At 48.0% G+C, this 14,798-nt stretch overlaps 1 protein-coding gene across 1 annotated transcript in view; it reads left to right on the top strand.

Annotated features, from left to right (window-relative positions):
* Nucleotides 1-7,303, top strand: part of LOC135388714 (uncharacterized) — a 30,892-nt gene extending 23,589 nt beyond the window's left edge. The window contains exons 5-8 of the mRNA XM_064618448.1: nucleotides 2,279-2,351; nucleotides 6,305-6,570; nucleotides 6,954-7,052; nucleotides 7,108-7,303. Coding sequence (XP_064474518.1) covers nucleotides 2,279-2,351; nucleotides 6,305-6,570; nucleotides 6,954-7,052; nucleotides 7,108-7,145 — 476 coding nt within the window. The 3' untranslated portion in view covers nucleotides 7,146-7,303. The remainder of the gene's footprint in view (nucleotides 1-2,278; nucleotides 2,352-6,304; nucleotides 6,571-6,953; nucleotides 7,053-7,107) is intronic.
* Nucleotides 7,304-14,798: the final 7,495 nt, after the last annotated feature.

The raw sequence follows: 14,798 nt of genomic DNA, 5'->3' as shown, positions 1-14,798 counted from the left end.
GGCACCTTTCTCCACCTCTCAACGGGTTTCACTGCACCACCGCTGGCGTTCAAACGTGTAACCAGCTCGCACCACTCCCTATTTCTGTCTTGGGATGTGTAGCCAGCGGACAGCCCACCCGTAAAGAGATTACGGTGCTCCCCCACATAGTCGAGCACAATGTGAAACTGCTCCGAGGTGGGACGTGAAGCGCGTACCGGTGAATCCATCGCAGATAGAGGAAATTATACGAAAAAAAGAAAAACAAGCACAGCTTGTTTCTTCTTCTTTTTTTTTTTTTTGCGTCGTCTTTTATTGCCTATGTTTGCTTTGTTTGCGAACGCGCTCGTGCAATCGCTTTGTCGTCATCTGGGATGCGCGTGACAGTGACGTTGAACACGTCGACGGGCTGAACGATTGTAAATAACCCAAGCGCGCGATCGTTAGACGTAACCCGAAATACCAAACGTGGCAGGTATCGTTCCCGCCGCCTCGATCGCTTCGCCTACCGACACCATCGGTGGTCCGGAACTACATGTGGTAGGATTGGGAAGTTTTCAGTGGTTCCTTTGCCTTTGCCTTTCGCACCTCCGACTGCTTTTCACTGCATGTATTCACTGTCAGCCGTGGAAAAATTTGCTAGAGCGGGAAGCCGCTATAGAATGTAGCAACAAAAAAAAAATCATTACACACGTTGCTAGCTTATGAGGGTCAGAACCAGGCGGCAGTCGTCTTCTGGTGGTCCGTGTTGAAAGTTGCTCTTTTTCACTTTCCCTTCTGCTGAGCTCTCCCCGCTGAACAAGCGTGCGCATCGGTCAAACGACAGGATCGTTCACGCGCGGCTCGTCTGGAAGCACTGGAATACCAAATTCTCGGCGCTGTCGTTCGATGACATCAAACACCACGTGCCGTCGCTTGCAAACGACTCGATTGCGCGAGCGAGGCACCTCGGAATAGGGCCCCGGGTCCTTTCATACATTTCTGGTGCCGAGAAGCGTAGCCTCACTCATTGACGGAAGCAATTCAGGAACGGGAAAATGGTGTATAGCAGCGTTAACGTAGTAATGGCTACGGCTGTTTTCAGCTATGGTTCCATAGTTTTCAATCAAAAAAGCAGAAGACGGGGGATGCGCATGCGCACAGCGATCGCGTGAAAATGGCGGATTGCTCACCGGACAATTTCTCACCAAAAAACTGCTGAGGCCGGACAATTGCTCACCACAGACCCGTTGAAGCCGAACAATTACTCACCGCCACTACACTTCTATTGTGATTTATTACGTGTTTAAGCCGCTGACTTTATGTTAGCTGAATTCGTCCTTTAGCTTTCTAAGGTTGCTTCAAATAGATCCAGGAAATCCACCAGTGAAGAGGGTGAGGCGAGGGATCGTCCACTTGTAGGCACGCCTGAAGCGTCTTTGTCAGGCGTCCTTGGGGCGTTCCTATAGGATTTTTTTCCAAGGGGGGGGGGGCAGCAAAGTGCTTCCAGGGGGTGCAAAGCGTGCAACCACCTCGCCTCCTTCCCTGGGGACGGACGCTGTGGACAGGTTATCTGAAAAAAAAAAAAAAAAAGATGAGCTATGAATATGAGTGCAGTTTTCACAAGTGACCTTGCCTCCCTCTCGATACGCGAATGCCTGCGTCCCAGGATCTTCCAAGTCGGCACACCACTAAAATTCACAAATGTCTGTCCAAGTCGGTTTAGCGAACGAAAGCCACATTTTAGCGCCCGTTAGGCTTAGCAGGGCGTATACGAGTGAACAACACGTTAGTCCAAGTTCAGTGTTTGCATTTCTATGTCCAGGTTAGTGTAGTCGCTGTTGGCAGCTTCCCGCGCGCGACTGCATCATTTATTTAGAGCAGTTTATTTTGCATCGGGGATTTCGATCATTATATTTCGAGGTACACCCAAGTTCAGGTGAGCGCCATAAACGAGAAATAAAATCGTATCACATAAAAACGCGAAATTAAATTACATGCGGTGAAAGAGGTGGTGAGCAATTGTCCGGCCTCAGCAGTTTTTTTGTGAGCAATTGTCCTGGATTCGTGAGAGACGTGTCATTTGATGTCTATTGGGTATCCTATGATTGCTGTTTCTTTGTAATTCGGCAAACAGTCTCCGCCTCTCGAACAATGAAAAACCGTAAGTTTCCTCTTGAGGCTGCCTTGAGAGTGCACCCCTACAACGCACGTGCATGTTTCTGAAACCACCCGACAGACCACATGAGCCCTACCAACAGAAATCGTAACGTTTTGATTGTCAGAGGACTTCGTTGAAAGGAGCTTCCTTGTTTTCCAGAAGCCAAGGTCCTGGTGGGAAGCACTACCGATAAGAAGCCCAGTGCCACGTGCAAAGTCGAAAATGAAAAAGAGTAAGTGCTTCCACTGCACCGCTCAGTCCTCCTACCAGCAGTATGGGTCGTGTACAGAAGTACAGTAAGAAGTGTGCAGAACATGATGGCAATTGATGTTGAGCCCTGGGCCGGTAATCCAGATGATGTAGGTTCGAGGCCTGCAGCTAGCCGGCTAGCCTTTTCAGTGACAAGTTGCAGCAGGACAGTACCTTCTACCATTTTCTGCCAATCCACTTCTCCTCCGCGGGTATAAGAGGCGGCGTCCCTTTCCCTTGCTCCTCTCTCACGTTTGCTCTAAAAGAAAATGGTAGAATTTTGTCCCTTCAAATGACTCACCAATAGAAGTCATTGTGGAGGCGTGTTAGCTTAGCTCAATTGGTAGAGCTCTGGACATGTAATCCAGAAGATATGGGCTCGAGTCCTGCAGCTGGCAAACCTTCCAGTGACTAACCAGTGACTTCCTCCTTTCATCGTTGAGGGTGCAGAAATACGGAATCATAATGAGATACATGTATCCTGGTCGAATAGCAAGCGGTGGTGAAGAGCTCATGTAATACGCATAGGCTCATGTAGTTTGCACGTTGGATGCGTCAGTTTGGAAGCGAGACAGCTGGCATACCTACTGGAAAGTAGTTGCCAATCATAGTGTTGTAGATCTCTACGATTGCCGTGTTTGTAAAGCAAAATGCCTGGGAAAGCAAGCTCGTTGTGCCAGCCATTTGGAACAGTCACTGAGGTACGGACAAAACCCAAACACGCCCACACGCACACAACACTCACACACACTTGTACACATAAATGTGCTCGCATACGGCGAATTGTCAAAAGGCTAAGCGTATAGAAATTTGGTCCGTGCAGGCTCTGCAACGGATGTCTAGCGGATTACCGCATTAAGTATAGGGTAGGGTTTTCGTAAAATGAGAATGACCACCACCATGGCGGCCTCGTTCGTTTGACGTAATGTGAAAACACAACCATTAAAAGTCCGGAGGGAGCTCGCCATTCCTATATGCTCTATATGAGCTCCATAAACGTCCACAAACACAGGTCGGCCCCACAATATGGAAACTTACGGGAATATCGGTGAGATTTTTGAGAGAAACTTTTCATTTACGTACGGCTCTAAATTTCACTCATATACCACATGCTACGATATCATCTGAACTTCCAAAAAGCTCATGTTGTCGTCGGCTCAGTTTGGTTAGAAGAAATGGCTGGGACTCGACACGACACAACACAGTGTCAACAGTGGTGGTTCTGTGGATTACGTTTGCCCACGTTTAAGGTTCTTCGCTAACTTTCGCTAAAACCTCTGTACTGCACATCGTATTTAACATCCCTCGTAGAAAACGGCGTGTCTATAAGCAGCTTGCACCCTGCCTCGGGTATAGGCTGACACGGTACCAAGTGATCCACCGAGTCTGGTGCATGGTCAGCCGCGTGCTTTGTTCACGTTTAGACCTACGGTTAACAATGGTGTGGTTCAGCCTTGTGACGTGTCTGACAGGGCATGCCGAAGAAGTCAGGCCACGAGGTAGAACATGTAACTTTCTTCCTTTCTTTGTTCCTACGGTTTTCGTTCGAGACCTGTCCGTGTTACGTGGCTTTCACGGTACGAGTGCTAGAAGGTTAAGAGCCTGTTTAGTTGAAATTGGACGTGTACAGTGACACACACACACGGACGGAGATTTAACGCATTTAGTAGCATTTAACACGTTTTAGATCGAAAGGATAACGGTTCCGAAAACATTGCCAATAGCCCTGTTTACTCCGGAGCTTCCAACCGAAATGTTTTTCGGTTTGTTTCGGGTTCGGCCATAAAGGTTCGGTTACGGTTCAGCTCCGTAGTTCACATATATCTGTTCGATTAACCGGTTCAGAGGCTGGAAACCGTTCCGTTCGAGGAGGATTGTGAATCGGAATAATCCATAACGCAACGACGCAACTGCTGTGACGCTGCCGGGCACACTGCAGCAGTAGTGCAGTGCAGCCTAGCTTTTTAACGATACACACGATGTTGTTGCAGTGCACTGCAGCTGCAAACTTTCGATTGTCAAAAGATTCGGCGGCTAGTTCCTTCACCCTTGGCCTTGTTATGTCCCGCGCTACCGAATGGACCGCCAAATCTGTTAGTATTATGTCACATAAAACGGATGTCGCCACCAGACGATGGGGGGAGATAACAGGCGGCACACACCAACGCGAACCGGTATCCCGAACCGGTTACCGAAATTTTTAGATCGATTAATTCGGTCCGGTGCAGCACCAAGATGGCGCTGGTAATTTTGGTTCAAGTCTGGTTCATTTCGGTTTTCGGTTCCGGTTCGACGCTCTGGTTTCATCACATTGCTACGCTTGAATTTGATAAACTCTCTATCGAACGTTGTGAAAAACGTCGCCTATAGCATAGTCACTTTTCTCGCCTACACTTCAAAATGATCCTGGGGCTGGCATCTCTGGTCGTGGGCGCTGCTGATACATGCTGGAACCGCCCACGCTAACCATTAGTTAGCAGCACCTCGCGGTGCTAAGAAGACATTTTCGAGCTACATCTTCCCCTATGTCGTATGATTTTTTTTTTTACCATTGAGGAGGGAAACACAAGCAGCGGTTCTTTCCTCCAGACTAGCGTAGCCACCCTCTAGCGGTCGCTCGAATCAAAATCGCCATTACGTCCTGTCCACCACGTGATCCTCTCAGTTTTCGAAAGTGAAAATGTGAGCACCATCGTAGAAACTACGTATCGTCACGGGAACACGTTATATATGTAAGCAGACGATCAGCATGTATTCGCCTGTGTGCGAGTCTGGGCTGGCCTGAGGCAAAGGCACATCGCGTGGCCTGCACACGATTAAGTGCATACTTGACATTTAAAACAGTAATCCCTGGTTGAGAGCTTCGTGCGCTGGGCCTATGCAAACACGGAGCCTAAAGCGGTCGCCTTACTCGCCCCCCCCCCCCAAAATCGCAGGCCCTGTTTAGTCATATTGAATCGTTCGTTTGGGACCTGACACTGTGCCGCAGATTGTTCTGGATACAGCATTCTTTACCACTTAATCAAGACACGTACATACCGAAGTCACCGTGGCCACACGTGATGCTCACGTGTCCCGCGTACCGCTTTTGCGTTCTGCACACTGATTGGTCTTCTAGCATCCAAACATGCAGAAATAACTGCAAGGACTCGTTCAACGTAGTAGTGTGAACTGTGTCTGGCTCTGTGCGAACTCTCTCCGTATCTGACTCTGAACTGTGAGCTACAGCTCGCGTCGTCTGCTTTGGTGACGCCGTGCTGTGTGGAGGGTCACGTGAGCGGCACGTGGTAGACAGGAACATCTCAGAATGCAATGCGAAGGCGACTACGCTCGCCCCAATGGAAAACTGTCGGAGGGGCTGCTCCTTCTGCACACTGCAAGTGAAACGGCTAAGACGTTCAGGCCGAATAATTTGCTACAGTTAACACAACGGTTCATGACATTTAATTTTTATGGTTTGTTTGTTTATGAGACCGCCGTACCAAGAGGACCACGGCGGGTAACAAGGTCACATAATGCTGGTGGGTCTTTAGCTGGCTACAACCGCCTCATCGGCTCTGTGTCCCCTGCCTCCCAATAAGGCACGTTCCTTCAAAAATGTACCATAACTGGTCGGCGGATACGCCAAACCCGCTGCTGCTGCTGTCGCAAACGTCCTTGGGAATCCTGATGACTGGATATAAGACCAACTGTTGTGCTTGAACTAGAGGGGCCACGTACAAGTGCACGTGCTAAGCACTGCAAATATTTACAGAACAATGTGGTCCTGAGAGTTGGGATAGGCCGGACAGCCGCGAATTTGCTTTCAAATTTCTAATGGCGCATTTCCAACTGTTCACTTCCGTTTGTAGTCCGTTTGGATCCGGCTACAGTGCACTATGCACATATGTAACTGATGCTCCAGAGTTACTAATTCTGACGCAAATTATTATACAGTGGCAAAGAAATAACTGCAGCAGCCGCCGCCGCGGATTTGAAGTTGTACCTTCCTCCTAACCGTGATTGGTCCGAAGCCAAATGGATATCTGTCTACTGCGTGGATGCTGGCAAAGAGGGTCTTCTGGCCAGCGTCGATCTACCGGACATGAAGGACATGAAGTTTCCCGTGTCCAATCCAATTAGCCTGGCCACACCGACGACGACGACGACGACGTCGACGACAACAAAAAAACCAAAAACCACGACTCACAAGCCACACAAGAGTAAGGCTTAACACTAAATTTCACTCGATGAAACCACTGCTTCGTGGTTTCCAGACAGTACGACTTGACAAAGAATACCGAGAGAGCGGAGCTGTTCTATGAATATGGTTTTGACTTCCGTGCGTCTACAGGGTTACGGTTTACGACTATGCACGTTAAATTCGCCAATTTCTCCATGAAAGAAATGCTCTGAAGGCACACTTGTGCCGTACACTTCCGTGCGTGTGTATTCCTCAGGCTCCATGAAAAGTCGTCCCTTCAATCGCTGGCTGGTGTGGGGGTAGGCTGGCAAGTCAATTTGCAGCACCATTTCGCAGCATCTCGCTGCGCGATTGCTTTACAAAAGGTTGCATGTTATTCACGGGTCGCCATTGACATTTCAGAGGCAGCCAGTACAGCAAGACCGTCATTCTGCTTCGTCGCCATGGTCGCACTTGTGACGGTTATCTTTGGTGCTAAGTGTAGTAGTGTGTTGCTGAAAGGTGCGTGTCGACAGCGTAGCATCTGTTGCGTTTAGTGATCCGTACAACTTTACAGGAGAGCGGGAAAAGAATGATTGGAACGGAGAAGCCTAAGGCGAGCTTCGCCTCGCCAGCGCCGACAGCGCAGTGAAACCTTACCAAACAGAGCATAATAGAACTCTACAACCAAGCAAACTTCGCATGCGACGTAACAGGCGTAGGGCATATAGCGACATGACAACGCTATTTGCAATAAAATTATTTTTTACGCATGCATTCTTTCTTACATGTATGTGCACTAATGTTGAATACATGACACGGGACGGAACTTCGTCTTTGTGAGCAGTGAGCTCTTTCTTCCACTAGAATCTTCCGTGAAGATGTCGCTCGTGTGAATACACAAGTGTGGCAGACTACGGGAAACAGTTCCATCATTTAATTAGCCAGGCGACAAAATTCAAAAATGTAAATTTTCGTGCCTTCGATGCGTTCCATCCCGCCAACAGTGCCTTGGGTTCCTCTATTCCGCCAACAACCACCAACAGAGCTCCGTCTGGCTGCTCCAAGCGATCGCCATCGCGTTCACATAATGTCCGAGTTCTGGTCGGAGTGGACGGGTTGTTCCAATTACCTGTCGCTGAGTAGACAGCAGTCTCATGGGATGCTCTGCTCTGCATAAGTTTCTAGCTCATTGTATGCTGTGGCTTGGCCGGCAATGTTTCGACTCAGCAGTAACCGCGTTTGTTTCTATTTTTTCCAATTTTTCGGGAAAAAACCCGAAGTTTTTTCGAGAGATTCAAAATTTCCGGAAATTTTCCAGCTCTACCTGCGACAACATTGAGTGTTCCAGGGTAAATCCTTTTGTCCCGGATCGGGTGCGCTGGTCGGAATCTCATTCTTCTGCCATTGTAGATGCCCCACCGCACTTTTAGGGACGTGACGTCAAGTAGAATCTCGGTGACCGGCCTTTAGTTTAGTGGAGAGCTTACGACAGTACATACACCACCACTTTCCACATACGGCGGTCCTGTCTTACCGCGGCACCCGAGATGGGAAGAAAAAGGAAGAGGGCCTCGGGACTACGCTTCCGAAAATCACCTGATATCGGTCACCTGATATCGTAGCCGTTTTCAGAACAAAAATCCGTTCGATAGATCGCCCGCAAAAAATTCGTGAAGGAACGCCATTTTTTCTTTATTTTGTTAATTGCGCTTCTTAGAAGATTGTGAACTCTCAGGCTAGGAAGATGTTGTCGTATGCAAGTATTGTCGCGTGACAGTATGTGGGCTGTGGAAGAGGTGCGGCGCGCATATCGGAGCACGTGCAATCCACCTCTTTCCTCGTAGGAACGCGTCCTCTATCAGATCGCGTGGAATCTTGAGTTGGAGAGTATTTGGCAGGGCAAAACTCCGTCCGGACGCATTGTTTGCTGTGCGCGCGTGTGTGTCGCCTGTGCTTCTGCCTTTGGTTCTTGGCTATTTTTTTCTCTTGCGTGTCATTTTGCCCGATGATCGAAGAGGAGGGCATCCCCTTTTCGTTTCCCTACAATGGCTGGGAAAATGACTTGTCTGGTTGTCATCTCGGCAAAATCAGCAATCAAAATCAGTCAATCTCGGCAAAATCAGCAACTCGGCGATGTGGTCATACATTCGTAACGCAGCCGCTTCCGTCCGCCAGGCAAGCAAAGGGTGGGCATTTTATCAGGAGGGTCACCTGCAGAACGTTATGGTGAATCGAATATCCGAGGATTCAAGTGTGTGCCTTGTGTGTGTGTCTGGATCAAGAAAGAAACGCGAGAGGTTGCCGGGGCACACTGGCGGCGCAGGTTATCTGACTGTGCATAACAGTGTTTTTTGTACTCAGCGTTTTAGTCAAATTTACTGGCTGCGTCCGCCTCTCTGTGAGTGACTTCCGATTGACACTAAACACAGCAAGGTATACAGGGTGTCCACGCTAAGTGTGAACAGATTTTCTAAAAATATATATAACACTTTTTCCAAGATGAAATCAATTGCAATATAGCATATGCTAAAGGGCACTCCCTAGCAGGGCATTGGCAAAGTCCAAAGGCAATGTCTTAATTAACTTTCATTAATTAAGTTTTTAATTATAAAAGATACAAAGTTGTCCCAATGAGAACATCTGTTCCTTTCGGTCACCTGATATCGTAGCCGTTTTCAGAACAAAAATCCGTTCGATAGATCGCCCGCAAAAAAATTCGTGAAGGAACGCCATTTTTTCTTTATTTTGTTCATTGCGCTTCTTTGGGGATGAAAGAAGAGAGGGAGAAAGAGCACACTATCGCCTCTCGCGTCCTGGAAAAAGAAAGGAAACAGAAAATGCAACCCAAGATAAGGCCAGTTCTGATACATTTGTTTTTCCTTTGGCCAGGCGACGACAGACGAAGAGACGAGACAGCGACGACGCAATCTCGTCTCTTCGTCTCTCGTCGCCTGGCCAAAGGATATGTACCAACCGGCCCCATACACTGTGTCATTTGTTTTTGTTTTGTTTCCGCAAGTTAAAGCTCATCTTCGACGCATGAGGCGGCACTGTGCTCCTTCCCCCTCTCCCGTTGGGGATGAAGGAAATACGCGACATGGACAACATGCTATTCATGGCTGACTTCATTCGGTGAAACCCATATTTTGTCTTGCTTTGTCCTTTACGTGTACCCTGCATGTGCGTTAGAGGATCCAAGATTTTTCTTCGGGGTATAGGGCTCCGACCTTGGACAACATGCTTTACACACGCGCCACCTAAAGTCAATTGAAGCGCTATTTATTGACAGAAATTTAGGGGGACCAAGACATGCCCCCTCCCCTTAGGTCCACACCTGATTCGTATATGAACCAATTTAGAAATGTGAAAATCAACCCGGTGTAGCATCATTTCTTGATACAGTCGTCCCCTGCATCTCAAGATGACATGCTCCGCTGTTTCCTCCACCCCCTCTGCACCAGCTACATCTCCTGTCAATATCCCGTAGGAATTTCGCGTAATGGGTTTTGGTCCGTAACATACCCGTTCTTGCCTCAAACAACAAGGTGCTCCCGTACGAATTATCAAACAGTTCCTCTCTCTTCTTGTTGTTTTGGGCGTCACCTAGTACGAGACTCTGGTGTTACAGCTATGAGCGGTTGCAAGCTAGGACACTAGATGGCGCAGCAAATGGCACACTAGTCTCGTTTCCACTGATTCTGGATAGGTGTGTGTCAGACGTCGTCCCTTTCTTGTAAATATCTGGACTGCGTTGTAATTCTTAGGGATCGTTGTAGGCATAATTCTATACCTCCAGTGCGCAGTTTGCCTGTAGCAGGATCGCAGATCAGCCAAAGACGACCAGCACAAGAAATGCAGTTTTTCGTATTTTTCGCCAAGGAATTGCAAATTTTCTATACAATATAGAAAAAATACGGCTTTGTAGCATCCTTTGCCTGTCATAGAACGACATGATGAAAAATCTAGTCTGTGGTATCTTCTTCGGTTTCCGCTAAATCCTTTCTGAAACAGCACCAAATAGCACTGTTATCGTGCAGAGCGATAAATCGAAAAACGGCTTCTGTAGCGGACTAGGCAAAGAAAGCGGCTTTCCAACGGTGCCAATATATTCAGGAACACACGCACAGGAGCAATCCTTTCTGGAAAGTGGCCATTTTCAGGGGAGAAATGGTACGGCAGCCTTAAGTTGAGAGCCTGCTGCTGCTTCTCTGTCGTTTATCGCCGGCCTTTCCCTTCCTGCCCGCTGCAAAAAATTGCCACGACGGAAGGGAGCGCGAACACCAAAAGAAAGCAGACGCACGAAATGTCAGACACCGAGCTATCGCGCACAAGGTTAGATAAGGCGCGGCTGTTGTTATCACATGTCACACAGCCGCGGTCACTACAGTTTTGTATGTATGTATGTGTGTGTTGCGTGTGTGTGTTTATGGAATGAATAAATAATTGGGAGTTTACGTCGCGAGACAACTGAGATCTTGAGCGACGCCACAGCGGTCGGTCTGTGGATTGCTTTTGCCCACCTGAGGGTTCTTTAACGTGCGATGAAAGCTCATCACACGGCACCCCTCCCTCGCGGAAGTTTAAGCAACTTGTACTCTGCCACCAAGTTGCTGGCGTCCTCGGCCGGGTTCGAACCCGCGTGTGTGTTTATGGAGTTCCCACGTGCGAATATGTGGCGCCACCGCGTAGACGTCTTCCAGCCCAAATTTTAGTGAACTAGCAATACCTTACAACAATATCGTAAAGCTTCGTAAAAGTAGAACGTAGAACTAATCGTAGAGCTTTTAACGTAGAGCTAATCTAGTTCTACCATCCAAGACCAATTTCATCAAAATCGAGTAATCCCTTGAGGCGCTATGCGGTTTTGAAAATGCATGGGAAATCCCATAGGCACCGAGTAACATGTAGGCTGCGCTGCGGCGGCCGGAGCCGTTTATAGGGAGAGTTTGGCCATTAGGAGGAGCCTAACTTCAAGCGCGTCATGCGACGTCACGGCTAAGCCACCTCCCTTGCCGTGCTCTATTATTGTCCCGTTGTCAGCCGGTCGCCGACGCCATGTTGATGCTGGTCTTTCTTTACGATGCAAGGCGGCCAGACGCGTGTGTACATTGTCCTTCGAAAGCCCTTCGTCCTTGAACTCTTTCAGTTTGGCAACAAAGCCCCCCTTATCACAGGCGGCTGTGGGTCATAAGCCGGTTATTCCTGTAGATCGCATTCATTGCGACAAAAAAGCTGACGGACAGCATCAATATGGTGGGCACCAGATGGCTTATAAGCGGATTCTGCTTGGATTCAGGCTTTTTGGGCGGTGGAACGACGACTCTGACGTCAAAATAGGCTCCACCCACGAGGCGGCAAAAGATCAAAGAATGGCCAAACTCTCCCTATAAATGGCTCTCGCGGCGGCTTGCGTTCTGCGCCCTCTACGGGATGTTCTGTCGTCAGCTGCAGGATGCGAAGCGGGGAAGTCAGATGTGTTGTACGTATACGAGTGCGTGTGATGGAGAGTCAGATCGGTGTGCTTATTACATCCAAGGTATCCAATATGTCAGAAGTGGGGGAACTGGAGCAGCATTAGTTCACACCACTGTGTGGCGGGAACACTATTTTGAACAGTAACGTTGCGGCTAGTTCTGACCGATCCTTGACAAAATCCTTGCATGTTGAATACATTTTCGTGAAAAAAAAAAAAAGAAATGGCAAGGAAGCAAGCGAGCTGGTGAAGATGTTGCATGATGTAAAACCCCGAGACTACGAAGACTAGACTATGCATTTTTGATGTTTTCAGTGCAATTGTTTTGGCAATTAATTGTTGGCGAATTGATACAGTGCTCTTGTTGAGAACCGTGTCATCCACCTTGAAACTATCGTCGTGGGTACTTCAAAAACACGATTGCGAGTTTATATGTGCATTCGCATGGGAGCTGGCTTCGTGAAAGCAGAAAGCGTCTTCAGAAGGTTGCCGGGGTACTTCCACACCTATACTACTGCCTGCCTCAGGGAGCCGACTGTTCGCTATACAGCTAGAACACCCGAATTTCACTTCTATTTGTTTAGCTTTTATTCTTCTTACTCAGAACACTTCTTTTAGCAAACAATCCAATAATGTTTCTCTATTAAAGGCAAAAGATAGGGCAGCATATTGGATCAAACAGTGTTGAGTCACGTTGATAAAAATACTGTAAACGAAAAAGGCACCTTATCAATATTTGGTAGGTAGAGTGGTTTGGTGGCTTAATATCAGTGGTTTGGTAGAGTTGAACTATGTTCGAAGCTATGGGGCGAACAAGGGAGAATGGATATCACCTATTGACAGTGAGTTCGTACCTTCATAGACAGTCACTTCAGTCAATTGCGGGATCTCTACTTTTCTAATCTTTTGTCAGCGCTCAGCGTTGCAGGCTACCAACAATAACTATACTTTACAGCCATGATGTTATCTGGTGATATGAACCTACTAGAACGGTATTTTTGATTACAAATACGGTTGGCATGACAGGCTGTGTGAGGGATAATGAGGTTCAGGGTACGCGAAACAGTGTCCAACAGCAATAACTCTTTGTTTTATGTTATGCACTGCCATGAATCCGTAACAGACAGTAGACCTCTCCCTGTTTGTAAACAAATGACGTCATAGTGTTCGATAGCGCCAGTGGTTTGGTAGAGTTGAACTATGTTCGAAGCTATGGGGCGAACAAGGTCGCGCCCGAAAGCCACGGTCTTGAGGGGATTACGATGGTCTCTGAAAGGGACGCGACCTTCGGTTCTACTTTTCTTTCAATAGGAGGCAGCGAACAAGTGTCCATTGGTGGAAACTAAGTTCCCTATTTAGTGGCTCTAGTGGAACCCAGCTCTCCCCTTCCGATCTGTTTCGATTTCGGTCTGTCTACCAACATCATGATGACGTTTCTCAGAGGTTTATAGGGCGGGGGGGAATATATGCTTAGTCCAAGAAAAAGAACGGAAGTAAGTCACAGGCAATGCGGGCTTGATATTCTACTTACACTCAGTGTGCAAAGAATATGCATGAAAGGCGTCTTGAAACTGTTGTTGATGTTGTTGACGAAACAGTTCAACAAGCTCAGTTGTTGAGCAAGGGCCAAAGGTTTAGGCAGGGTGCCTCTGCTCGTCACACTTCGCATCACAAACGAAATGGTTGCTAGTTTCCCAAAGCTATGAAATAGCCTGCCTTACTAAACACAGTAAATCACGTGAAGAGATACGACATAACCATGTCATGCAAAGAACGAGTTGGACCCGCGTAGCGGCTCGCGTAACACGGTAAAATTTTGCCCAGTGCTAGTTTCTATAAATCACACTGCAACTATGTAGCAGTTGACGTTTTTGGTACTTAGCTATTTTGCACGACGAGCACAATCCAAAGAAACCGCGAACGCCAATGTGTTAGACGTGATTCGCTCTCCTACCGTCGCTGAAGAGCGCTCCGCAAGGTGGCGCTTCGTTCGAGGAGAAACGCGTTGGCTCGGTCCCTAGAAAGGCACCAAGGGTGTTACGCCGCCAGGTATGCCCCGGTCAGCTGAGACGCTTTCTTTTGCATGCGTGAGGTGATTGCTGGGAGACAGACGCAGGACGTGGGAAGTGACCCCATGTACTCTTGGAGAATCCGAAACTATGAAATTTCGCGTGTCTGTCCTTAGAAAATTCATGGAAGCGCGTAGTATTCACAAACGGCACTTATATTTTCTGCAACGAGACTATGACAGAGGTTACTTTACCATTCGATGTAAAATAAATAACGTTTAGTGTCAATGAAAAAATGGCTAGGAAGCAAGCGAGCTGGTGAAGATGATGCAGAATAAGACTTCGTGTTTGTGTCTGTCCCTTCGTGTTCCCTAGTCTCGCGGTTTTTACATTATGCACATTTAGTGTGTGTGTGTGCGTGTGTGTCGAACTGTCTGCAGACGTGCGTCTCTCAACTCCAAAGTACTGTGATGGGGCCTATGTTAGAAGGGTAAGTGCTTTGCACTTGCGAATGGGCGGTGATCAAAGCGCTGCGTCGTCGATCTCCTCCTTTCACCGAATAGACCACCCGCTGTTTGCAAACAGTCTACGTCAGAACGCCAGTTGCCGCGACCCATCGTTGGCAAGATAAAGCCACGTGCGTTGGCTACCGCCGATCACATGAGTTGTTTCGATGGTTGTTTCCGATGATGGATGCCATGGATGATGCCTTTCAGTAGCAGATGATGGATAGAACAGAAAGATATCGATAAGGGGGCCGTTGCAGCAAAGTTTGCGCAGCAC

The sequence above is a fragment of the Ornithodoros turicata genome, chromosome 3, assembly GCF_037126465.1.
Source record: "Ornithodoros turicata isolate Travis chromosome 3, ASM3712646v1, whole genome shotgun sequence".
NCBI lineage: Eukaryota > Metazoa > Arthropoda > Arachnida > Ixodida > Argasidae > Ornithodoros > Ornithodoros turicata.
This window is presented reverse-complemented; position numbering and strand designations above follow the sequence as displayed.